Source organism: Eurypyga helias, unplaced genomic scaffold (genome assembly GCF_000690775.1).
Source record: "Eurypyga helias isolate BGI_N326 unplaced genomic scaffold, ASM69077v1 scaffold10457, whole genome shotgun sequence".
Lineage (NCBI taxonomy): Eukaryota > Metazoa > Chordata > Aves > Eurypygiformes > Eurypygidae > Eurypyga > Eurypyga helias.
Window position 1 is genome coordinate 26,536 of NW_010259922.1, and position 27,100 is coordinate 53,635.

General features: G+C 43.6%; 1 protein-coding gene across 1 annotated transcript in view; it reads right to left on the reverse strand.

Moving 5' to 3' along the window:
* Positions 1 to 26,146, reverse strand: part of LOC104512017 (dynein heavy chain 9, axonemal-like) — a gene marked incomplete at its 5' end in the record, with an annotated part of 47,140 nt that extends 20,994 nt beyond the window's left edge. Inside the window, 5 exons of the mRNA XM_010154834.1 lie at positions 1,005 to 1,196; positions 5,532 to 5,759; positions 17,799 to 17,926; positions 21,047 to 21,195; positions 25,953 to 26,146. Coding sequence (XP_010153136.1) covers positions 1,005 to 1,196; positions 5,532 to 5,759; positions 17,799 to 17,926; positions 21,047 to 21,195; positions 25,953 to 26,146 — 891 coding nt within the window. The remainder of the gene's footprint in view (positions 1 to 1,004; positions 1,197 to 5,531; positions 5,760 to 17,798; positions 17,927 to 21,046; positions 21,196 to 25,952) is intronic.
* Between the last annotated feature and the right edge of the window lie 954 nt (positions 26,147 to 27,100).

The following is a 27,100-nucleotide window of genomic DNA, read 5'->3' on the forward strand; positions in this document are numbered from 1 at the left end:
CGACTTTGGTTTTCTAAGTAAACATTAGGGAGTAGGTAAATCCTAACCAAGTAAAACTGGATCACAGCACAGATTTTGTGCAGTTTCCCACTAAAATGCAAATTCATTCTAAGCTCTGTTAACCCAAAGACCACTATGTATTGTTGATTAATTAAAGTTCAACAAGGCCAAGTGCAAGGTCCTGCACCTGGGTAGGGGCAATCCCAAACACAAGTACAGGCTGGGCAGAGAATGGATTGAGAGCATAGCCCTAAGGAGAAGGTCTTGGGGCTGCTGGTGTTGGAAAAGCTGAACATGAGCCGGCCGTGTGCGCTGGCAGCCCAGAAAGCCAACCGTATCCTCAGCTGTATCAGGAGAAGTGTGGCAGCAGGGCGAGCGAGAGGATTCTCCTCCTGTACTCTGCTCTTGTGAGACCGCATGTGGAGTACACTGTCCAGCTCTGGAGCCCTCAACATAAAAAGGATATCAACTGGTTGGAGTGAGTCCTGAGGAGGCCACAGAGATGCTCAGAGGGCTGGAGCACCTCTGCTATGGGGACAGACTGAGAGAGTTGGGCTTGTTCAGTGTGGAGAACAGAAGGGTCTGGGGAGACCTTACAGTACCTTCCAGTACCTGGAGGGGCTACAAGAACACAGGAGGGGGACTGTTTCACAAAGCCCTGTAGTGACAGGACAAGGGGTGATGGGATTAAATTGGAAGCAGGTAGATTTAGATTGGATATCAGGAAAAAATGCTTTACTGAGCATTGGTGAGGCACTGGAACAGGTTGCCCACAGAAGCTGTGGATGCCCCAACCCCGGCCATCTTCAAGGCCAGGCTGGATGAGGCTTGGAGCAACCTGGTCTAGTGGAAGGTGTCCCTGCCCATGGCAGGGGGTTGGAACTAGATACTCTTTAAGGTCGCTTCCAACCTAAACCATTCTATAATTCCCAGGGGTTTCAGCAGAAGCCAGTCCATCACTGGTGGTTAAAAGCCACCAAACATCCTCCTTTTGATTCTCACACCTTTAAGCTGGCCTCCAGGTAATTATACAGCACATTCACAGAGATAGTGAGGTCTCCAGTGTTAAAGGGGTAGGAACGGTTCCAGCCTTGGGGGCCAAACTTGCGCCTTTCTGCCACCACAGCATGGAAATAGCAGAGAGCAAACAGGATGCTCTTGAACTCATTCTCCCGGGTGCATATCTCCAAGGTATCCTGCAATAGAAGCAGAGAGACAGGGATGGGTAAGTCCAGAGTGCCTTCTGTCTCAGAGACTCTCAGGGCCTCACAAATGCATTAACTTTGGTGAGGGGGATTTGATTTGCCCAGTCAGTTCACTTCTGCATAATATACACATGCACTATTTTTCTAAGTTAGTGACTTTGCATTGCAAATTTATTAGAAAATTCTGATGCATATTTTCCAAATTAATATTTTCTTTTCCATCTCAAAGCGGCTTTGTACAGGAACACATGTTGAAAGCCAAGAAGAGAAAGACACGTGCCCTCACCCAATGCCCAGTTGCCTGCACGTGCCCTACATCCCACAGCAGGCAGATGGAGATAGGCACCACACAGGGCAAGTGTGCCAGCAGTGGGACCAGGACCATGGCCCTAAGCAAGGCTCCTGCCGAGGAGCACTGTGCCTGGAAGAACTAAAGTCCCTCCTGTCCCTTGAGTACAAAAGATTTCTTTGGGGCAGCATTTATTTGAGCTGCAGGCCTGAAGTAGCAGGGAGTTATTGCAGGAAGGCTGTTCTCCTGCTGCTGTAGCCCTCTGCACAATGACAGCCTGGTCATGTGCTGCAGCAGCGTATGACTGACAGCATGACCTTGCGCAGCACATCAAAGCAGGGATGCGAGAAATGTCCAAAAATCCAAGCAGAGGAGATTAAATGCTTGCAAAAAAATTCTAATGCAGGCATTTAAAACCAGCACAGTAACGAGTACTTCCCTTCCCAAATTCCAGGTGATGCTTAAAGTTTGAATATCTACAAATGAGTAGGCAGAACTGTGATGTCAGAACTGGAGGGGTGGGAGCCTGAGTTATTTAATCAATGAAAATGAACAAAGACAACGTCTCCAAAAAACCCTGAATGGTGCTTGGACAGACTTCTCAGGAGGAGGGCACCAAGGGAAGCCTGGGCAGCCATGCCTGTTCCCAGCAGGGAGCGCACCAATGTTACAGGAGAGCAGCAAAAGGGATGAAGGGCTGGACCTGTATGCATGGCATGAGGCTGAAGATCAGCTCTCACAGGGAAAGCTGAACTCCCTTTCTATGGCTGAAGCCAGGAGGGGTCTTGGAAAGCTCTGGCCCTCGTTCTGCATTGGCAAGAGCAATGTGGCTGAGCAGTGGGTCCCCTGCCCCATGGCAGGAACCTGATAGGATCTCCCATAGCCAACAGAAGGGATCTCCTCAGTCCTGGGAGATGAACATGTTGGGTAGGGCTTGCCTGCCCCTCCACCCGAGTCTCTGCAAACCCTCCCTGGGAATAGCATATCTAGGGTACAGTTGCTCTGACCTGCACTGCTGAGCAAGCGGCAGAGCAAGGAGAGGCTGACCAGCCCCTTGTCGTGGCTTAACCCCAGTCAGCAACCAAGCACCACACAGGTGCTCGCTCACCTTCACCCTGCCCAGTGGGATGTGGAACATGATCAGAGGAAAAGATAAGAAAACTCATGGGTTGAGATAAAAACAGTTTAATCATTGAAAATAAATGAAATAAAATAATTATATAATGCTACTAATAATATGTAATGAAATGGAGAACAATTTAAAAAAAAAGACCAAATTATGAAAACACTCACCACCTGCCACTCTGTCCAGCCAGTCCCAGAGTCAGAGAGAGAGAGCCCAAGAGCCTCAAGAGCCCTGACAGCCATAACCCCTGATCAACTCCTCCCAACATATACACTGAGCATGATGTCTTACGGCATGAAATACCCCTAAGTTTAGTTTGGATTAGCTGTCCTGGCTCTGTCCCCTCCCAGCCTCTTGTAGAGAATAAGCTGGGAACAAAGGGGCAGTATCATAAACTGAAAAAGTCCTTGGTTTAATGGAAACATTGCTTGGCAACAACTGAAAACATCAGTGTTATCAACATTCTTCTCAGCACAAATCCAAACAAAGTCTCACACTAGCTATGAAGAGAATTAACTTTATCCCAATCAAAACCAGCACACCCCTCTATCTTGCCTCTCCAGGGACAGCCACTTTAAGTCCACTTTGCTATGTGACAAAGACGACAAATGGTGACTGTGTGATTTCCCTTCATTGTCTTTATCTTAAAAAATTACGATGTTAAACCTCTAATCAGCTGGGCAGCATAACAAAGCTCAGGGGCTGTGATGAAAAGGAAGAATCCATTATTCTAAAATGTGCAAAATGCAGTCTAGCTGCTTAAGATGATCAAGAACATCCAAACCCCTGTCTTCCCCTTGACTAAACAGCACTCTAAGCTCCCTTCTTTATCAGCAACTTGATGAAGAACTGGTTCACATATGTGCTGAGCACCTTTCTCCTTTCAGAAAGTGCCCCTGGACTTGAAGGGGAGCTTGCCTGAATGAACAGAGTAAGAATCCAGCTCAGTCTTATTGGACCTCTCTATTTCGTTGTGGATTTTTCTTCAGCTACAAAGCAGAATATCACCTGCACAGAATAATGGGCCTTCTTTGTGACTTTCAGCTGAAAGCTAAATTTGAACATCCATTCTGTACAAAGCAGGGAAATGAGGTGTAAAGGGACCCTACCCACTCACTCCAGGATTTCTGGTAAGGGATGTTTTATAAGACTCCAGCAGTTTAGAAAATGCTAATTACTAACTGAGCAGAGGCAGGATGGAAACGTTACTTGGGGTGAAGTTTCTTCCCTCCCTTGCTCTCCAGGACTCTATATGGTGTTCAAGACCATGAATGACATGAGATAAAAATAGAATAATCTTCCCTTACTATACACATTAATCCTTGCATGGTGCCTCCCTGACTCATCTGCTCAGCAATGTTAGATCCTGCCCTCGAGATACCCTGCATACCAATGTGTAAGTGCAAAGATAGCTGTGAGCTGTGTCATGGACCAGTGCCTATGGTCGACAATAGGTGGAGGTTACTCTTGCCATGTCCCGTATGATGGAGGGTATATGAAAGAGCAATCCTGCAAGTCCTGTGTGTGTTCCGGGCACAGTCAACAGCAGCATGGAGATGCCATAGTAACTTCAGCGGAAGTGACATAAAAAGGCAGTCTGAGTAGCGAAAGTACCCTGAGGGCCTTCTGGCTGCTCTAGGTTTAACAGGCAGAGTCTTGCCGTGAGAACTCATCACACCAAGGTAGTGACGATGTGTGAATTCAGGTGATGGGTGCCCAGGGCAGCAGGATGCAATGGCCTGTATCTAGGAAAGGTATCATCGTAAACACAAGCTGTTAGCCCTTAGCCTTTTGTGTCATGTGGAAAATAGGGTCAGCAGGAGCACAGCCACCTCCAGCACTGAGACACGCCAGGCTCCAGCATGCCTGGACACACCGGCTGTTCCTAGGGAGCCACCAGCACTTGAGCCCTGCCCTGCTACTTTTGGCAGCCTCCTGCCCCGCAGTGCCCAGAGCTGCCGAGGGAGGCCACAAAGCGGGCTTGTTTACTCCCTGTGTTACAATGACTAACATTGAACTCTGAACTCTGCAGCACCAAGGAAATAATATTTCCCATCATTTCCACACTCTTTGCTTTTGTCTCCCCTGTACAAGAGGACATGCAGTTCCAGCAGCAAAGAGCAGGGACAGTGGCTGCTGTATCGGGAGTGTGGTACGTGGTTACCATGCAATAAAAGCAACGAGCAATCTGGGATCCGCTATTCTTCTTGTGGGCCAGCAATTTTCAAGATGGCCTACTTTACCCTTGTCTGGCAAAGCAAGTCCTCCTGCAGGAAGATTTCAGCTCTAATTGACAACACTTCTGATGTCAGCAAGGTTTTAAGCTGAATGGCCTTTGGGTACACAACACCAAGTACCCCTACGCTGCTCTGAAGAGTGTTGTGGGATGGGACTGTATCAGCAGCTCTGAACCTCCAACCCCAGTTAAACACAAGGGAAAAAAAGCAAAGTTTGGCTTGCTCTCCTCTCTGTGTCTTTGGGTGTTAGATGTAATATGTCAGTCGCCAGCCCAAAAAGGAGTGACACAGATAGAGAAATCAAGTTGAAACATGACAAGCCTACCAAACACTGCATTTTGATTCTTCAATGAAATAGCCTTTCTAAGCATCATACATTGTTGAGAAAATTATTAAACTGGGCAGAATTCTGGTATCCTGTGATCTCTTGCAAGAAAGAGGCCATTCAGGTTTACTTGAGTCCTCTCTTGGAAAAATCAGTGCTTGGAAAGAAAGCTGTGCCCAGCTCCTGGAGAAGAGAGGACGGGGTTGTTGGATACAGAGACGGCATGATGCAAGGGGGACTCCCACGTCTGCTGCCTGAGAGCAGCAAGGCCCACACACATCTCACTCTACATGAGGCTACAAGCTGACCTGACAGCCAGTTGCTGCTGCAAGCCCCGCTGTGCTCCTACCTGGTTGAAGTTGTCAAGGGCTTTGTGCAGGTTTGCGTGCATCCCAGTCGGAGCCTCGTTGGTGATTTTGATGGAGTTCTCCAGGATGCCCTGGGGAATGATGTGCCTGTCAGGGGAGGGTGCTGGCTCCGCGCTAATGAAGACACGGAAATCCTGGTGGCTGCCCTTGCTGTGCTGCTCCAGCTTCTTCTCCAGAGAACTCAGCCACTTGGCCACCAGGTGGATGTTCTGTCAGGGACAAAGGGGACACGGCTTCGTCAGTCCCACCCCATTGACACCTGTGCTGAGCTGGCCACAGATCCATCACACCAATGAACAGCTATGCTCTAAAATTCAGTACTTGTCCCAGTCGTGCATGTGTGCCCCAAATATGCAGTTACATCAAGTACACCTTTAAATTAAAAATAATCAGTGTAGATCACCAGCAATGAAGCAAGCCTCTGTTGGTTGGTTGGGCTCTCAGTAAGGATACTCTCTCTCTTGTTAATGTACAGCTGACAAAATAGTTATTTTCCCAGATCTACCAAGCTGAAATGAAAATGTTTGTTCATTTTTAGCAGAATAACAATGAGGACACTCAATATCAGCTAATGGGGACAAAAAAATCACGCATGTGATTTTACAAAGACCTTTAACGTTAAATACTTATTTATTCATGCAGCTAGTTAAACCTACCTGTCAGAAGATTAAGCATTATTATGCAGAGATGGTGGAATGGATGAAGACAAGCCTTAGTTTTTCAGATAGAGGCCTATACAGTGATGTATTTTCCAGGCAAGAAAACAGCTTATGTTAATATTAGGAATGGGGCAGGTCACAGACAGCAGGGATTCATGGGATAAAACTACCCTCATTTTAAAGTTAGGTGCATAATCCAAGCTGACTGTGTTAACAGGAACTCTGGAGGGCGATTTATTCCATCCAAAGACAGGACAAGGAACTTGCTAAACTTAAATTAAAAGCAACCGCCAAAAAGATAAACTGCTTGGAGTTGGCAAGGAAATTACATAAAGGAACCACATTAGAGGCTTAGAATAAATACATATCATCTATAAAAAGAACCAGAAAGGAGCTCTTATGTTTAAATAGCAGAATAATGGAGACTGTTAGAAGTAAAATTACATTCTTCAGAAAGTGAAAATAGTGTCCAAATGAGAAAAACAGAAAACACCACAAAATCCAGGCATGGTAAGGCCCAAAAGAGTTTTAAGAAGCAGTATTCTGTAAACTATAAAAAACACTAATAAAGCTTTTTCCAGAGCCAGAAATCTACCAAAGAATCTATAAAACTAAAAGATACCAAGACAGGCAAGGCCACCATAAAACAGCTCATATTTGCAGGAACATTTACTGCAGAGTTTGGAAGGGTCTCACTGTTATAGCCTGTATTACATGGTGGTGTCACTCCGACATTGACACTGGAAACACCTCTGGCAACCACTCATCCAATCCTTCTGCTCGAAGCAGGGTCAGCTAGAGACGGTTGCTAACTGTCGGGTTTTTAGATATCTCCACAGCTAGACCCTCCACAACCTGTCTGGAGAACCTGTGCCAGTGTTCAACCACCCTCACAGTAAAATTAAAAAAAAATTAAAAAAAAAAAAATCATGTTTAAGGCAAATCTGTATTTCAATCTGTGCCCATTGCCCCTTGCTCTTTCACTGCATACCACAATGAAGAGTCTGGCTGCATCTTCTGTATTCCCGCTGCCATGAGGTATTTAAACACACTGATAAACCCTGCTGAGACATTGCTTTTTGAGGTTAAATAATCCCAGCTCTCTGAGCTTGGCTTCATATGGGGATTAGTGCTCCAATCCCTTAACCTTAATGGAAAGACCATTAAACTGAAGCAATAGATCAAGAGTTTTCAGAAAAATTCATAAATTAAACAATTCACTAGAACCAGATGGCATCCACCCTAAAGAAACTCAGACATGGAAGCGCTGCACTGCTCCTCAGTATGCACTAGGCAAACTGGCAGGGGATCTAATAAAACATGAATTATCAAATAGTATGAGTTAGAGAAAACCAGAAATATAAATTTTCCAACCCACTTTAGATAACTAATAGGTTGATATCCAAAACTGAGCTTGTCACCATAAACTCCTTTTGCAGTTGCTAGACAAGTGAGCTCCAGCAGGCAGTTCACCACACCGGCTTCAGGCATTGCCCTGGAAGGTGGAGGAGTTGTCTCCACAGGACCAATGTATCTCCATGCTTGATTTTTCACCAGTATCAGCTTTCTTTTTATCAGTATCTTTCAGTACCAGCATTACTGCAGGTACGAGGGAAGGTCTCACAGGGTCCCAGCTGGTTAAGACAAAGGAAACAAAGGGTCGGAAGCTACTGATGAAGTTTGAGCTGCTCAATACACTCAGAAACCACCTGAAAAGGCAAATGATTTGCAAACTGAAAAATTTAGTCATAAGACAAAGTAATTTCAAGTACTGGAAATACAACCTGGTGGTAAAGAATTGCAATAGTATGCCATCATTCTAAGTGACTGGCAATGATATGGCAGAACAAATTCAGTGTTGATAGATGCAAAGTAATGCACACGGAAAAGCAACCCTAGCTGTAGATATAAACAATGATGGGTTCAGAATTAGCTATTACCAGTCAGGGAAGAGATCTCGGAGTCCTTACAGTTATTTCCTCCAAATAACAGTTCAGTGTTTAACAATGTGAAAGCAATCAAATGTCAAAGAACTAAGCTGCAAACATTATTATGCCACTCCATAAATCCATGGTGGGCTGTCATCTTGAAAACAATACCCTATTCCCATTTCTCTCTCCTCAGAATGGATACACAAGGAGACACTAAATTGATATGGCCTCACCAATTTGGAGAGAGATTGTGGTGGAGGGGGTGAGTGAAGAACAAGAATGGAGGGATGAATAGAGCTGTAAGTGGAAGTACATTTTCATGCGACACATAACTAAACTGTGAATTTATTGTCTCAGAGTTTTGTGGAAGTTGAGTTTCACAGACTGAATTTGAGCTTAGATCCACAGAGAGAAACATCCCTGCACACTGCACTGTTTATACACCCTTTCCCTCCTATTCTGGTTGTGCCTTCTCACAGGCAAGGAACTGGTCTGGTAGGACTGTGGTCTGCTCCTGTACAGTGCTTTTATTGACTGATTCCATATACAACATCAAGGGAGCTCCCTCATGAGAACACAGAAACTCTCTTCTGGCTGTTCTGTTGGAGGTTTCAGGTGCATCTTGTGAGCTACTTTTGGAGAGATCCCAGCCAGGGCTGGAGGATAGGTAGAAAAGGAAAAGCTGAAGTCCTTTAGGCACAGGTTGGGACACAGCAGTGGCTGCTCAGTCACATCCAGAAACAGCTGTCTGCACATCGGTGGCTGTCTTTGTACACTGCCATGTCCTTGCCAAACCCGGGTGCAAAAATCAATGCCATCTCTCACTTTTGTAGAGGGATCCTGCTTGAGCATCGGTATGTTTACATTTGGTATCTCAGCTATACTTTTTTTTCCCTATTTATCTATGTAGTTATCATGGTGAAATATGATTTCTAGATTCATAATGGTGACAGGAATGTATGTAGATCCAAGTGTTGGCTCTGCAAGCAACGCCACACAGCCTCTACAAGCAGCTATGCTAGCAGGCACACTTAGGTCCTTCAGACAGTAACCGTCCTCTCAAATGTCACAGAACAAAAGCTCATCTGTTCTTGGTCGCACAAAACTAACTTCAGTACAAGTTGCCTTCACAACGGCTTTATGCCTCTGGATGTTTGCAAGTTTTCAAGGGTACTGGATATGAGTATGTCTGAGCACAAATGTCTGAGGCTGAATAAGTCATGCCACTGGAGAAATATGGAGAAGGTAGATCACCTTATCCTAAAACAGATGTGTACCGTACATCCGATAGATCAGCCTGGTACAAGTGACCAGTTCTCTGCTCGGCCTGGAAAAGGGGGCTGTCACGACTGGGTCAGATGAAGTTATTTCTGTCATAGGCATCTGAATTTAAAGGGGATGAGTGGTGCTTTCAGAAGCCTTCTAGTAATATGGGAGATACACTGGCTTCAGGGGTATAGGAAAATAACACAGCAAGTGTGCAACTGCAGACATATGTAACATCTTATACAAATGCGCACTTTATCTTCTCACCCTCTATGGGTCTGGGTACAAAATGTACCAAGAACTGAGAAAAAGCTTCTGTGCTTCCATCTCCTTGCCCAACACCTCTGCTTTTTAAATGTAAATACCAGCTTCTCTGCTGCTTGGTAACCTCAATACTGTCCTCTTCTGCACAAGATTTTATGGGGCTTTCTTGATGCCCTAAGTCAAATAAATTGCTAGATGACTCCTGCCAGAGTTCAAGCCTTTGCCTCTGAGATAGCAGCTGCTTCATGAAACATGACTCAAGAGAATTACTGCTTGGAAAAGCCATGGACACCTTTCATCCCCCAGTCCTGTTGCCCTCAAACTGATTCACACTGCTGTGAACAACATTTCTTATTTAAAACTGCATAAATTCAGTCTCCTTTCCTGAAAGGATGTAGGATTATGCTCATGCTACATGGATGAAATGGAATTTAGGAGGTGGGAGGAGGCAAAGAGGAGATGTCTGAGCAAAGCAGTCGTGTTCTGGAGTAGTATTGCTTTGTCTTAAACAGTAACCATGTGAAGAGCAGTAAACAGAATGCAATTATATCTGACTGCTGATGCTCCAGAGCTTGCCTGATGCGTTTAGGATTCCAAGAGACGAGGTAATCCCCATGGTCATGGAAACCAACTCACTCTAAAAACCCAAGTCCACTAATAAAGTAGGAGTGGACGAAAAACTGTAACCAAAGTGTTTCAAACAGCTACAGGGATTTAGTAATACAGGGAAAGAAAAAAACAGCAAAAGAAAAATTGTGCATTAAGCATCAGTTTAATCATAGACTGCATACCTGGCCTTAAGTATTTTCATCTTTAATTGGTATTTTCTTCCTACATTTGCTTTTGTCATGTTAGATTGTGGAAAAATAATTGCTTTTGCTTGTGTTGACATGACACGAATGAGCATTATTTGTCACTATCACTGCCTTCTAACAGCCAACTTAAGGAATATTACTAATGTAATGATAATTGACTGTACTTATATACTATAATTTTGTGATATAAGGGATGGAAAAGAGGAATATATGGAGGAAAACATGGGTTGGTATTCAAAATTCATGACTTGATCAATTAATATGTCTGCAAAAACCAGAGAGAGATGATGTGGAGGGAATTCACAGATGTGCTGGTTTTAGTCAGGAAAGAGTTAACCTTCTTCAGAGTGGCTGGTATGAAGCCATGTTCCTGGATTTACCCTGAGAAAAGTACTGATAAGGTGTCTTTTATCTAGTGCTGGGGAATCCCTGCAACAAATTCAAATGTATTTTTCCTCTATTCTCCCCCTCCACTGAAGGAACAGGGGAAGGTGTCCAGTGGCTTCATGGTATTTTGCTGGCTGGAGTTAAACCACAACAACAGGTTTGGAGGATAATTTGCAAATTAATTCTCAGCAGTCAGATTACACAACTTTACAGACCATGACTAATGACAACACATGTGTGGTCACAATAATTGAATGATATGCTGAGCTACATGTTGATCAAAGAAACAACTCTTCTTGCTTGTTTCGAAACCCACCTCCCACCAATTTTAATGGCTACATCTAGATTTTATTCAGGAGAAAAAGGGGATAATCCAGCCTGTCCACCTTCCTTTGGCTATAGGCTTCACGCACTCCCAACACTATTTCCCTAAACCTCATTGTGCATATTACACTGTTTATTACATTTTTTCTTAACCAGATTTTGAAGACTGTGAAAGAGCTGCTGTGCAAGGGTAAAAGACAACTCCTCAGCATCTCTGACAGCTCGTGTCTAGGTCTGTGCTGCAGGAAAAACAAGGCAGAAATAGAAAATGGTCTCAAATTCATTACCTTGTTTATGAATGGAGAGTGGAGGCCAAATCCTGCTAAAAAGCAAACTGTTGAACAGAAGGCAAAGAAGAAATCTGAAACATACGCCCATGCACACTGACCACAGGTGTCACAGCACTCTGCCCTGTGTTATTTCCCCACTTGGCATCATAGAGTATGTGCGACTGAGATCAGGTACTGGAGGATGAGGATCTGTGGCAAAAGGGTGCCCATGCAAGAACATGGGAGCACCAGAGGGTTTTCTTAGGGAATTCACTTCCAAGCACCTCTGTGTGTTTGTACTTCACAAGGCACAACATATATCACAGGATGTAAGTGTTGCTATGGTAACCATCAGAAATAGCACCACATATACATGAACCAGCACACACTCCACAATGAACTCCCTTTGCTGATAATAACTTCAGACCCTTCACATTTCTGAAAGTGGCTGTCTGCTTCATGCCTTATCACAAATCACCTCCCAGAGCAATAAGAATTAGTTGTTTTTACAAAGTGTCATTTTCTTGCAAGATTCTCTCAGAAAATAGCCACTGTTTTTACAGTTAACCTGAAAGCTACTGTAAAGCTTTACAGTCCAAAGACAGCATAAAACTTTAATACCTACTGCATCATGTAGGGTTATAAAAAATGACAGGGAGGGGGCACTGCAGAGAGTCTCTTCCCTTGACCATGCTAACTGTCAATGGTAGTGTGAGGTTTCATCACATGAGAAGATGACACACATGCTCAGAAATGGCTCCATCCTTCCACAGCCAACCCCACGATCATGTGAATACAGGACAAGCACAGACCCTACCACCAACACCTCTTCATATACCTCAGAGACCTATTTTTGAGCAACAGGCTTGCTGTTGCTCAGCGTGGAGAGGCGATCTCAGAGCTCTGGAAGCACTAGAGAAGTTATACCATCTCTGGCATGTGCTTTCTCCTAGCTAAGACATTACGGCAGCCAACCTACCAAAGGTTCCACACTTGGCAGGTAGTGAGGGCTGCATCACACTCTCATCTATGTGAAGTGCTTGGATTTCAGCACTAGCACCCTGAGGCTTTTTCAGACCTCACTCTTCTTGCATTTGACAAGGAAGAACACAGTTTGATCCTTTCAGAGTCAGCACTATCTGATCACTCCTTGAAGCCCTTAATCCCCACCAAGTCTCTCCACACAAGTTGGAAGACTTCAGCACATGAAAGCAAGTGCAATTCATTTGTTGTCCTTCAGCCTCACCTCCGAACATGCTGTATGCTCCTCTTATGTTTCTGGGCCCTACCAAGTTCGCCATCCTCTTACCTGGCCTGTGTCAGACTAAGTAGTTTCTTCATCTACAGTATCACTTCTTTGCTCACCAACTTAGCCACTAAGCAATTAAGAACACGGTGGCACCACCCTGCCTTTTGCTGTACTAAAAACTATGCATCTATTCCTAGCCTTTGTGGATGTGTCTCCTCCACAATTTGCAATGTGATTTCACCAATACAGGCACAGAAATAGCACTGGTCTAGCTATATAGGTACTGACAACTCTGAGTCAAGTCAGTACAAGCATCAGAGCAAGCTTTACACCTCTAGAAGCACTAGGATCTTGGCTGGGCCACCACTGACCACATACTAAAGCTGTGCTGTAGCAACTTCACTGCTCTCAGGATCTATATATACCCACATCTGCTGCAGTCTCTCCTCCACATGAGAACCTAGCCCTTTTCTGCTAGAACTTGAGCAAAAATAGACTGTTCTATGACACATGGTCAACATACAAAGAAGGCAGATGCAAGTGGAGAAAGCGAACAGAAGACAAAACCCAGAGAGAGCAAGTCTGAAACCTCTGCAGCACTTCCAGGATATCAGTAAGTGTCTGATTGTTTTTAAGACAATTTTTGCAATGAAGTACAATATATATTGCATGTTCTTTTAGCACAGACATGCTTTAATGTTGATAGTAAATGAAATGTGCCTAGGACTACCTCTAGGCTAATTTGTTCACAATTGCTCCTTTCTACACTATTAGCCTGTTTTAAGCTCCAAAATATGATGGGTAATATATGAGACGTCTATTGGGAATGATCCTTGGATTATCCTCGCTCCTTAACTGTCAGAGAGCTAGACCTCTTCATCCAAAACCAGGAGCAGAATCTTTGCTCACAATGAGACAGGACAAACAGCTGAGGTCCAGCCCCACTAATGTCTCCTGGCAATGTTTAGCTGACAAGTAAAGACATTTCCTCAGGATAATGGCAGAGAGGAAGGAAAAATTCAGGTACAAAGACTGCATGAATAGGGCATTAGAGGCTGGTAAGGCCCAGGTGAAACAGAAGATCAGTCCATGGTCAGCCAGGAGGGGGCATTCAGGGCAAGGATGATGACAGGATATTGCCTCTTCTGAAGAGGTGCATTAAAACCATTTCTGCAATGGCAACTTGGTTCTCCCTCTGGCCTCTACTTTCTTTTGATCCAATACAACAACAGAAAAACAGGCGTCACATGGATCCACTTGTATTTATACAGGATCTGACACAATTTAAGGCTTAGGAAGGCATTTGAGTTTCTCCTCATCTCTTCTCCAAGCAATCCAGTGCTTCATCCTTTGCTCAAACCCCACAGTCCAGAGCTGACATCTGGACCTCAGCTCAAATGAAGCCATTAGTGGTATGGGAAACTGCTGGGATTTGACTGGTCAGAGAGCAAATGAGCATGAACTACGGAAAATCTGGACTGACCTGGACTCCACAATGCTTTAAAGACAATGTTGGAGCTTATTTTATCAAATTTCACTTAACAAGATACAAGGATGTAAAGGCAGTTACTGATGAGCAGATGAAATGCACAGCAAAGGACATATGCTTGATTAATCTCAAGAAATGGAGTAAAATAAACTGTTTTCAAGAGGACTCCATCATATTTGTGTTTAATCCAAAATATGTCCTGAGACAGAAGTTTCCAGAGCAGCTGTACAACAAAACTGGGACTGCAGCAGTTACAAAGCTACTGAAAGCCCAACAGAAAATTAATTCCATCCCACATCAATATTTGGATTACTTGCTGGTTTGAAAGTGAATTTGCAATTGGAAAAACTTGGGAATGGCTGTTGTGACATAAGGCAGAAAGGAAAACAGTTGTCTAAAATCCAATACCTTCCTCCATCAGAGTACTTGTCCAAAACTCAAGGAGAACTGGAAGTAGAGTGCATACTTCTCCTTTTACATATATCTAGGAATTAAAAGGTACTGTAGCTGGAAGGAAAATTATTCTCTGCTGAAGCAGAGGCTTAGTGCCAAATGCTTATGTGTGCCTTGAATGGACAATATATCGCATACAGGACAATATACCTCTTTTGCTTGTAGCTAGGACTAGTTGTGAAGTGCACAGAAAAAGGATCCATTGTATTTATGATGCAATAAGAAGGGCTCTACCAATGTCTGAATCTCACACAGTTTTGCTCTAGGAGCTCAGTTATTCAATTTAGTACATTAACCTGGCTCAGTGAAGCAACAACCTATGAAAATGGAAAGATGCTCAAGAATTAAATTAACTCAAACACAAAGAAAAGTAAGTGATGTTTTGGCTAATGGTTGAAGACCATTAGCTGGATTCAGCTAAGAACATGTGCTGGATTCAGCCAGGAAACCTTTAAATCTCTTTACTGTGGCTGCTAGGAAGCTGTGTTCCTGGATACAGAGAGCAGCACTGATAAGTTCTCAGCTGGCGCTGGGGAATGCCTGCACCAGTTTCAAGGTCTTTCTCTGCTTCTGAGTGTTTCACTTGGAGAACATGTGCACGAGTTGTCATCAGACAGCAAATTCAGTGTATGAAACGGGAGCTCTACTCCACTTGCGCTGAGGAGTTGTTCAGTGGTTAGCAAAGGGAACCTAGCAACTGGTTTTTGTCTGCTCAAAATCAAATGGGAAACCTGAGTACAACTGTCCTGTGGGATACAGCCTCCAAGTAATGAGTTTGATTAACCTGGGTAAAATTATCCTGACTACCTCTTGAGATGTACTCGGTCCACTCTTTTATTATTAATACAATGAATCACAAATCCTGGGACACTTCTGTAAATTGAGTTTTCTCTGTCATTCCAGATCCTGTGCAACTGATCTACAAACACTCCTGAAACTGTTTACGAGATATTTGTCATCAAAAGCCTTGCAGGGAAACATCCTGCCAAACAAACTACCATATGGCAAATATTTGCTATGATCCACCTATGACTGAAATGACAGGAGAATCTTTTGTGGGACTCTTACCCATTGATTCCTGATGTGGTGAGTTTGGATGTTGATTTTACCAGTATATAGAGAGGTCAGAGTTTCAGCCTTATACAGTCAGTTTGTCCAACCTCGTAAAAACTGGTTTGTCCAGAGGGCGATTTGATTTAATATGCATAAGAGTTTTGTTTGACTAGTGAAGTCTTGTCGGTCAGTGCAGGGTACATGCACCTAGCACTTCAGGCTGTTCCCTTTTTCTTCTTGCATGAAGCTCCAGCCCTTGGAATGAGATGGGAACACAAAGTGAGACACAGAGGAAGGTTCTGGTAGCTTGACCTGTCTGGGTGACAAGTTCCATCACTTTGTTGACACTCCATGTGCCTAACCAAGACACAAAATGCAGAAACTGGAGTGAAAGGGTACTGCCTGCCTCAAACATCCACTGGATGTTCCCAAGTCTGTCCTGAAAGCAAAGTGCCACCAACGCACGACACCAGCTCCCAGTGAGGCCCTCACTGCCTGAGTTGCTTAGAATGTCTATGGCTATAAAAACTAAGAAAGAAAGAATTCTGATCTCTGTTTTGAATAATTTTGTCCATATTGCTTTATTCCAAACTTAGCACAAACCAGAACTAGAATATGTAAATGTACAAAGTTTTGTCACTTTTGCAACCACACCAGAGAAAGTCACAGGTGATTGACTGACACTGAGGAGACCCAACACTGGCACCTGGCAGACTGTGTCCTCTCAGTCCCCACTGTGACTGCTGAGTTTGCCCCAGGAAGTTTTCATCAAAACCTGCTAGAAGCCAGCTGAATTAAGCTTCTTTCTAAGCTCATGGGGAAGCTGTCTGCTCTGTGCCACCACAGATAGTCACACTTGGCAAGCATTGCTGGAAAACCAGTTAGCCTGACCATCAGAACTGTTCTTTCATATAAATCTAATTCCTGCAGCTCTTCTGGTTTAATCTTCACTGTCTGCTGAGACCTCTTACTGATTGCTCTGACCATCAGAGAAGATGTGAATGGATGAAATAAAAATACTTCTGGCCCACAGTACTCATCGGCTAGCACTGAAGCAACAAATATGGAAGATGACATTGCTAACAGATTTTTTCCACGTTCTAGCCATCATTGTACAAAAAAACCCTTCACTTTGCATTACTGAATGGAGTATGTCTCAAAAAAGCTGCATATTTTTTCATCATCATCTCAAAGATAGATACTAGTATTGCAGCCATCTGTATTAAAAGCTCTTGAGAAGCTCAGCATTAACTACCTTGGAGGGAGCTTGCAAAAAAAAAAAAAAGCAAAAATTACAATCAAAATATCAATGGCATTTAATTTAAGTCCAAAATCAGGCCTGCAGGCTCAGATCAGGACTCAAAGCTTCGTCTTAATCTAATCCTTATCCAAACAACTCAGTGGCAATAAGCATTTATAAAATCCACATCAAGGAAATCAGAGGGCTTCCCAAGACCAGCAATGAAAGCTGGCATCACTGACTCTGCATATTAGCAAATCCAAGCACTCACTGAATAAGAGGCTCCAGAGAGCACTTGACAAAGACAGAGCTCCCTTCGCACTCAAAAAGGCTGTGAAACATTGCAAAGTTGTGATAAGAGCTTCAAACATTTACCTGTTTTGGGATGCATAAAGGAATCGGCACCACTGCTGACAGCCTCTGCCTTTCCTAGGGTGGTGTGCACATTCTCATTGCTCATTTAAATATGGGGTAAGTTTTGAGTGGTAGTAAGAGAACCAGTCTAACAGCTCTTAAGAACAAAGCTCTTCATTTATTCATGAAGCAAATAAAAGCATGGGAAAGTGTAGCACAACCTTCCCTCAGAGGACTCCCTATGATTACACACCCTACAGAAGGCTCAAAGAACAAGAAAACCAAAACAACAGCGCCTGATAAAAGCAATAAACAGCAGCCTGAAATAGTTAGAAGGTGGCTGCTCTGGACACACAGATGAGACCTTGTCACACCTCCCACCAGATAAGAACAATAGGCTGCCCTGCCAGGGTGACATTAACAGGGCATCAGGTAACCTGTTAGTACCTCCTGGTAACACAGGAGAACAGCAGGATTGTTTCCAAAGATAGGTACCTGAAGGATGACCCAGTGACCCTCCTTCGCAGCCAGATCTAGAGCTTGTTCAGCAACTACCTCTTGACCTTGTCCAAGGGAAACATTGTGGAAATTCCTGTTGTTAAATGTATAACCAAGTTTCTTTCCTAAAAGAAAAAAAGAGCAATGTTCAGCACTTTTACCTGAAATGGCACACAGCACAGCAGAGCTCAGACAGCAGCAGCAAGGCAGAGTTCAGCCTTATCAAAAATCCTCACGGAAGAACTATCACACTTCTTATAATAGTTATCTCGCCTCTCACACACTCCTTGCTAAAGCACTGAAAACAGCAGTAGCTTCTTCCATCTACTTTTAATTACAGAGCAGCATCAACACAAAAGTATATTATTACAAAGTGCCTGTTGTTTAAAGAACATTATTCCCCTGCAACCTTGTGTAAAAACACATTTTACGTTGATAGGAAATTAAAATAATTTCCTGCAAGACATTTGGTGAGGAAACACACCCTGCAGTGCATGCTAGAACCACCAGTAATGTTAGGAACCTATTCAGTTTTGAGAAAACATCTGAAATGAAAGCTGCCTGAGCTTCCTGTGTCTCAACCATGGCCTCCCAGGTTTCTTGGAGCTAAAGGTCAGTCATCCCTCCAGACTTCTTATGGATCACACTGGTTTTTAGCAGGTGTGGAGATGCCTCTTGGTGCACCACAGTGTCTGTGGGAGAGCTCATGGTCAGTGGACTGACCAGAGCCTGTGGGAAGGGGTGCTCCAGGTGCCACTGCAGACCACCTCCTGCAGTCTCTTCTACATCCCTCTGCATGGTGCAGGGTGAGAACCCAGAAACCCATGTCATTCCCTCCTGCTCTGGAGGAAGGATGGAAGCTATTTAGTGTTTCTTCATTTAGTTTGTGATATACCTTTGGACTCCCCTGATTCTTCCGTAGTATCCCAGTGCTGCAGATCCTTTAAGTGATCATGGCTAAAGGTCTTCTGTTTAGTTTTTTGAATCTATCTGTCATCCAAAGACAGAGGACACCAGTTGCTCCTTGTCTCACAGGAGAAGCAACTGCTTGGAGCAAGACCTCTCTGCTGTGTGCTCCTCAGAAACTGAGAACCAATTTGTGCTGCCAGAGGGCAGCAGCCCGGCAAACATCCACTCTGGCTCCAAGCATCATAGCAGGATACATTTGGCTCAGTCAGGGAGTCAGTACATGTCCCTGTGTGCTGATCCCTTGGGAATGCTTACTTATCTCTGCATGCAGATTCGCCTTCATCTAGAGGGTGAACCCTTAATTTCTGATTTCTGCTAAAAGCAGGCAAGTGTTATAGTAAAACAAGGAAAAGATTTGTCTTGCAAGACTTAGGAATCAGTTCTTTGCTTAAGATTGGAAACAGAAGTAAATAAAGGTCCAAACTTCCAGTTGGTCAAGCTTTCTGCTTAGCCTTACTAAAGCAACCCCCTGGGATACAGGTCTCCCTGTATTTGAGAGTTTCCAGTTTTCTCTCTCAGCATCTTTGGTGGCTGCCAGCCTTGAGAGCTGCTAATCGTCTCCTCTGCCTTCAAGACCTACCCTGTCAAGAAGGGATAGGGCAAATTTACAGAATGCAGGGTGCTACCCCAAACCAGGTGATTAATAATAAAATTAATATTGATTGTTGTTTCCAATTCCCAGATAGGAACAGGACTGCAGAGGGACACACAGTGGGTCTGCGCTGGATGCCTCACCAAAGATGATGCCAGTCTTCCCCCTTGCTGGCTCAGAGAGGTGAGGAACAGTGCAGGCAGGCTGCCCTTAGCTGGGAGGTGAGGAAGCTTTCTGAGCCCAACAATGTTTGCTGCAGGGTCCTCTCCATGCTGCCAAGGAAAGGTCCCATCAATGGGCAGCATCTGGAAGAAGATACCTTCCATTCACAAGAATTATCTAGCCAGACTTGCACTTTAATAAAACCTAATGAAGGGCAGAGAAAATATTGAATAATGAATCCAATCCAAACCCCAGCGAGGCAGGCTTTAAGGCAGGTGCAGCTGCACTGAAGCAGTGGTTTTATTTCATTAGATTTTTTTCACTTTTACTCGTAACTTTTCTGGCTGACTAACCCCAGGTGCTCAACTACACACATCTTTACAATTCCAATTAAACCATTCATGGCTACATTTCTGTGCTTCATTTCCCATACAAGAAAATAAAACAGTGAGAGAGAGGATCACTGACGTGGCTCCAAAGGGAAGCCAGGCACATGGTAGGACCTTCCTTAGGGGGATCCCCTTCAATTCACAATGAGACCTGATGTCACTGCAGAAGGAGCATGAAACACAATGCTAAATCCAGGAACTCCCCGCAACTGAGAACCGCCATCTGCCCTGTAGCTCAGGCTGCACTGTCCTTTAACATCTCTGAAAGCTGCTTATGGGAATGTGGGCAAAGACTGACTCAAACATTATTTTGTGATGACCCAGAAGGTGCATCATAGAGAAGAAAAGAAATCTACAGGTCAGTATTCTTTCACTGCTTGCCTGGGTGATGGTTTAGATCAGTGTTACTGGTTTCTCTGTTTGGGCCACCAGCCTTGTAACAGTCTCAAAAGAAATGACTACAGTGACCTCTGACAGCCAGAAGTGACCTGATTTCCAGACTGTAAATTGCTGAAAATAGTAATTGTTCCAGAGTGGAGCTGAGACCCAGAGCAAATTCTGCACATTGTCAGCTTTACAGCACAGGCACTGGGTCCAGCAGTCAGTGCAAAACAGAAATCACTGCATTCTCAAATAAGGCACCTTAGAGAAACCCCTCTGGCTTTGAAACCAGCTGACAACACTACATCTGACCATTCACACCAAAATCAACTCAGGAAGGATGGGATTAAAAACTGGAAGCTCTGCCACTAACAGGCAGAATGTTATAGGATGCTGTTGCTTATTTTTAGCTATCTGACAGCATATTAGATATGCCTGACGTAAATTATAGGTTGTGTACAAGACCAACTCAGAAATCATTGCAGTGTGAACCACAGCGGGAATCCAAGCAATGTAGGGAAGAGACAGGTTTAATTTAAAATGTAGATGAAGATCCAAAAACCTTTAAGAAAAAAGGAAAAAAAAAAAGAAAAAAGAAACAATCACATCCTCTCACCATTATCTATTTTTAACAGATTACTATCTACAAAAAGATGGGGAAAATAAAACAGCACAAGAATGTCATGCCAAGATAATTATGCAGAATATAAAAAAGTAATGCTGTGGTATGCCTAGAGACATGATTTATTTACCTTGTTTCTCCACATCCTTCAGTGGGTCAACTCCTGGGGACAGGATAAAAAACATCGGGGTTGCAGGTCCTGATTCCTCAAAGGTTGTTGCAAAATCCAGGGATCTCCCTACCACATATTTACTGCCAAGCTTTTCTTCTACAAAATCTCTGCCAGAAACAAAAATGTTTTGCCAGTCTACTATTGTTCAGAAAAGACAGATTGCGTGCAAATAATCAATTAATTAGTTTTCCTTTTGCTGATTCAAACAAATAAGAAACTTAATGAAAAAAAAGGGGCATGGAATAATTTTAGAGAGGATCTGCAGTCTGGGCTTCAGGAGCTGTCATTCAGTAGGAACATCTGGCACTATTTACAGGGGTAAAATGACACACGACACATCAATATCTGTCAAATGAAAGGAAGTGAGAAGGGAAAACAGTGGGACCTACAAGCCCAATGCTGTATTCAGAAGTTCAATACAAGTAGAGGCTTGATTCTGACAAAGTTATCTCAGGAGAGAAGAAACAGTTAACGTACAGAAAACTGCCGGGTACTTTGTAATCCACACAGTCTTTGAGGGGAACCAGCATTCCTTTAGATTTATCACCAAAAGTCACAAAAAGTCCAGACGATTTAGAAAATTACTTTGTTTTGGAAAGATAAAAGACAAGAGCTCTAAGAATATCTAGCCTGTGTAGCTTAGCCTCTGTGTCAGTCACAAGGAAAAATAAAACTGAGTTAATAGGAAAGAATTCAGCTCTGAAGCATCTGCCTGAAGAGGATACAGTGCATGGGAACATCCAGGCTGAATTTCCACACGGTGAGCTAACCAACATCACTGCTTTAGAAGAAGAGGATACAGTCAACACTGATTCAAAGGTAGCAATGTTATATTCAAACCCCAGGAATGAGCAGTTGCTCTTCTAGTGTAGATGCATGACTCAAGCCTTTTGAAACCTCAATACTGTGGGGAAGAAAAACATCGGCCTGGTAGATGATACCAGAATAAGGCAGCCAAATTCTTTCTAAGAGAGATGAGTCTTCCTCAAGGACTAGTATAAGACATTTGGAATAGAAATACCTAAGGGACTGTAAAAGAAAAAGCTTCCACTTTGTTTGGTGCCTCTTTCAAGTAGATTCTTCCGTTCCACATCAAAATTTGCTGAAGAACAACTTTTAAAGTGTCCATCAGGTACAAGGTCACAACATTCTTGCTTTCCGTCAAGTCTCAGCTCTATGAAATAATATCTTGGAGATTCAGAAGCAGAACTAATGTGACTTGGAGACTCAGAAATGGACCACACAAGCAGGAAAGGAAGGTCTGCCCCAGAGACAGGACTGGAAGAGTGCCTACACTTGGTGTCTTTCAAATCAGGTGTTTGTAGGGTTGGTTTACAGTCTAAGCAGTAAGATTCGTCAAATGGCTAGCTCATAGCTTTTCTAAGTTATATGAAGCCACAGATGCCTAAAATCCTTTATCTGAAGAGTCCACATAAATGTTATGTGGAGCTGGCACCTCCATGGCTGGAGGTGCCAGCTACCAGAGTCCTTAGTGTTTCCATATTGTTTCAAAGGTCTATCCCTTAAGGCAGAAGTACCAGTGCTTTTGGAAGGACTTCACCATGACCAAGTTATACCTTGCTAGTAGTTTCTGGACTGATCTGACCTAACCATGAATGTGGAAGCATGGGAGCACAAGGTGCTGCAAGAAGCTCCTTGCTGATGTTCTTCAATAAGGTTGAAGGATGAACTGGGTAACCCTCTTGAGGGAATTATGATTCCTGGTTATGGACAGTAGAGCACTGCCCTCACCTACGCTGTAAGGAGTGAGTCATGGTACAAGAGATTTCTCCTGATGGCTACTTAGGCCTAGGCAATAAAAAAGACTGTGCAATTATCCCCAGGGATCTGCTATGAAGAGTGGTTGAAAAATCTAAATTGCAAGACTGTGAAATGCAAGAAGCCTGGACAGGAATGGAGGGAGGATAATATCCCTGTTATTTTAGATGACATGGAGCTTCCTAGAGCATCTTCATGGAGGTGGTATATTTGACATGGCACACAAAGGGTTTTATGCCTTTCTGAACAGCAGCTAGATGTGTGGCAGGGTTATTTTAAGGCATCTAAAATACTCCTAGTCACCTATGGGTAGGCTACTGAATTATTCCTTGACTCCTAAATGCACTCAAATACTTGTCAAGACTCTGAGAGAGACAGGAAGGTTAGGACTATACTTATAGTGATGTCCATCGATCTTCAGTAAGGTATTTAATGTTAGTGGATTTAACTGATACACAGAAGGAAGAGATCTGCAAGCTGAGAACTGGAAAACAACTTGTGGAATTCCATGACATTGTAGATAACCAAAACCTGAATAATTTGTTGAGATGCACATGATCTTGAAACACTACTAATCAAACCAGGGATGTTGAAACTGAAGTCTTCCTGGTCAAAGTATACAGCTCCCCAGTACTCTGTAGAAACCACTAGTTTTGAAGGGTCACAGATGCTGAAAGTGCTTAGGAAAATAAGGTAGCAGATTACAATTAGACTTCTCTGTGGTGGCTATGTTTGAGGAATATGATACTGTCAAGGAGGAACCAGGAAGTCTAAGGCACTAATAATTTCACATTAACTTTTGGGGTATGAGATTTCTCTAAACAGAAACTCTTCTTAAGCCTTTTGGGCCTAATTTCTGACTATCCTCTATTTCAATAAGAACTTCAGTCACAAACATCTACAATGTCTTGGGGAAGGGGCTGTGAACTGTTACTCTTTGAACGTGTTTACATTCTAGCCTACTTCTAGATAAGAAACAAAACCTTTAAATACTCCAGTGCAAACGAGTAAAAAAGCTTGGCATGCCCAGGCCCTAAAAATATTAAGCCAAGCTTTTGAACTTGGATTCCCTTACCTTTTTGTAAAAGAGAAATATGAAAGGAATTGATGATTTAACACATAATGTTCTAGTTATTTTTGAGCTATGTGAGTGCTGCCATTTTGATTGGAAGAAATTAATTAAACTTGAGTAAATAAGTTTCCCCATCTTTAAAAAGGGAAAAACAGAGGATCAGGGAACTACAGGCCAGTCAGTCTCACCTCTGTCCCTGGCAAGATTATGGAGCAGATCCTCCTGAAAACCATGCAAAGGCACATGGAGAATGAGGAGGTGATTGGTGACAGCCAACATGGCTTCACCAAGGGCAGATCGTTCCTGACTAATATGGTGGCCTTCTACGATGGGGTCACGACCTTGGTGGATAGAGGAAGGGCAACCGATGTCATCTACCTGGACTTGTGCAAAGCCATCGATACCATCCCACGACATCCTTGTCTCTAAACTGTGGAGACATGGATTTGACAGATGGACCGCTCGATGGATAAAGAACTGGCTGGATGGTTGCACTCAGAGAGTGGTGGTCAACAGTAGCCCCTCTGCTATGATGAAAGGTTGAAAGAATTGGGTTTGTTCAGCCTGGAGAAGGGCAGGCTCTGGGGAGACCTTATTGCAGCCTTCCAGTGCCTGAAGAGGGCTCAGAAGGAAGCTGGTGGGGGAACCATTTACAAGGGCCTGTAGTGATAGGACATGGGGTAACGGGTTTAAATTCAAAGTGGGGAGGTTTAGATTGGACATCAGGAAGAACTGATATGGAAGAAATGGATATCATCATGGACAGTATGGTGAAGGACTGGGACAGGTTGCCCAGAGAAGCTGTGGATGCCCCATCCCTGGATGTCTTCAAGGCCAGGCTGGATGAGGCTTTGAGCAACCTGGTCTAGTGGAAAGTGTCCCTGCCCATGGCAGGGGGGGTGGAACTGGATGATCTTCAAGGCCCCTTCCAGGCCAAACCATTCTGTGATTCTGTGAAATATGCACTTAAAAGCTCAGAAAGATAAGAGCTTATTTTACTCAAACTAAATAGCAACATGAAAAACAATCTTTTCAGCTAACAGAACACATGGATAATCTAGCTCTAAAAGAGTAACATGTAAAAGAAGATGGTTTAGAACAGTATAATTATGATAAATTATAGTATGTAATTTAATAAAACATAAATAACATTGACCATAGTGAGAATTTACTCAGTCTGTCTCCATTTTTCTGCGAACTTGAAAGCACAAACAGAAATCAGGTTCATATGCTGAGTAACACAATCTGCTCCATGCACCCATATGCATGCACATGTCAGATGGTGGAACAATATAAACTATTTGAGAGGCAGTGTCATGCAAGGCATTACAGAAATGTCAGACCATAGGCTACTAGGACAGAAAGGAAAAAACAAGTCCTAATGGAGTGAAAGACCTTTAGCTTCTCCTGGAACAAGCATATTGCTTTTGCATATCTTCATGAAGTTAGGTTTGCCTAGTTACCTTCACTACATAATTTACAACTACAACTTTCAGAACTAACATCACATAAATTTTGCATTTTACAGAAAATAAAAAAAGAAAATAAAGCCTTCATAAGACTTCACCTTACTTCTATATTTTATTCTTGTGCCTAAGAACAGTAATAAAGGAACTAGTAACTCATATCAACCTTAATGAACTCTAGAAGTTGTACTGATCTGTAAAAGACTGTAGCAGATGTGTAACACCTGTAGGATGGTGCTCATTTCTGAGCTGGCATGTCTGCTCCATGTCCGGTGCTAGTTACACTGTATCCATCACTATTGGTGATAATGGGGTTAGATCTCCCTGAGCAAGAAACTCCAGTTAAATGAAACATTTTGATCGTCTTGCAGAGTTCAGAGATGACGCATTCAGTACACCCATTTATGGGCAACCATTTTGCAGAACTCACATCCGATATAAATAAATCTAAACATACTCCTGAATTACTCCTGTTCCCTAGACAACACACATCCAAAGTTGCCTGCTAAGCAACAGCATTACAGAAATAGTGAGGAAGTGTCCCTACCTGACAGCATAGGTCATGCGGTCAGGTCGGATCGCTCTCATTATGCACAGGCGTTGCAGAGCTGATTTATTCTTCCATTCCTGGGGGAACTTCTCCTTTTCAGGACACTCAGATTCAACAAATTTCTTCCACCGTTTCGCAGACCCTTCAATATCCCGATCCAGGTTTCTGAATTCCTCCATGGATGAGAGAGCCTGGAAAAATTCAAAGAAGGTCTTCAGAAGAACAATCCTACATGCTTTTGAACCGATTTTCTACTATAACTGACTACTCATGTTTTGCTCCACCAGAAGAGTCACAGCTGGAGCCTGGGAACCACAGCCAGAAACCTACCAGGATCAGACTTTTAGGGCACTGGTTGAGATAGTCCCTTGGGAGACTGTCCTGAAGAACAAAGAGGTCCAGGAAGGCTGGTTGTCCTTCAAAAAGGAAGTCTTAAAGGCACAGGAGCAGGCTGTCCCTATGTAAGATGAACCATCGGGGAAGATGACTGTCCTGGCTTAACAGGGAGCTTTTGCTGGGACTCGGGGAAAAGAGAAGAGTTTACCACTCCTGGAGAAGGGGCAGGCAGCTCAAGAACAGTACAGGGATCTCGTAAGGTTAAGCAGGGAGAAAATTAGAAAGCCTAAAGCCCAACTTCAACTTAATCTGGCCACTGTTGTGAAAAACAACAAGAAATGTTTCTACAAATACATTGGCAGCAAAAGGAGAATCAAAGAGAATCTCTGTCCCTTATTGGATGTGAAGAGAAACATAGTGACAAAGGATGAGGAAAACGCTGAGGTACTGAATGCCGCCTTTGCCTCTGTCTTTAATAGCCAGACCAGTTGTCAGCCCCTGAGCTGGAAGACAGGAATGGAGAGCAGAATAAACCCTTCATCATCCAGGAGGAAGCAGTTAATGACCTACTCTGCCACCTGGACTCTCACAAGTCCATGGGGTCGGGCGGGATTAATCTGAGGGTACTGAGGGAGTTTGTGAAGGAGCTTGCCAAGACACTCTCCATCATTTACCAGCAGTCCTGGTTAACAGGGGAGGTCCTGGGGGTGTTGGTTGAGGGCAGCTGAATATGAGCAAGGATGTGCCCAAGTGGCCAAGAAAGCCAAGGGCATCCTGGCCTGTCTCAGGAACGGTGTGGTCAGCAGGAG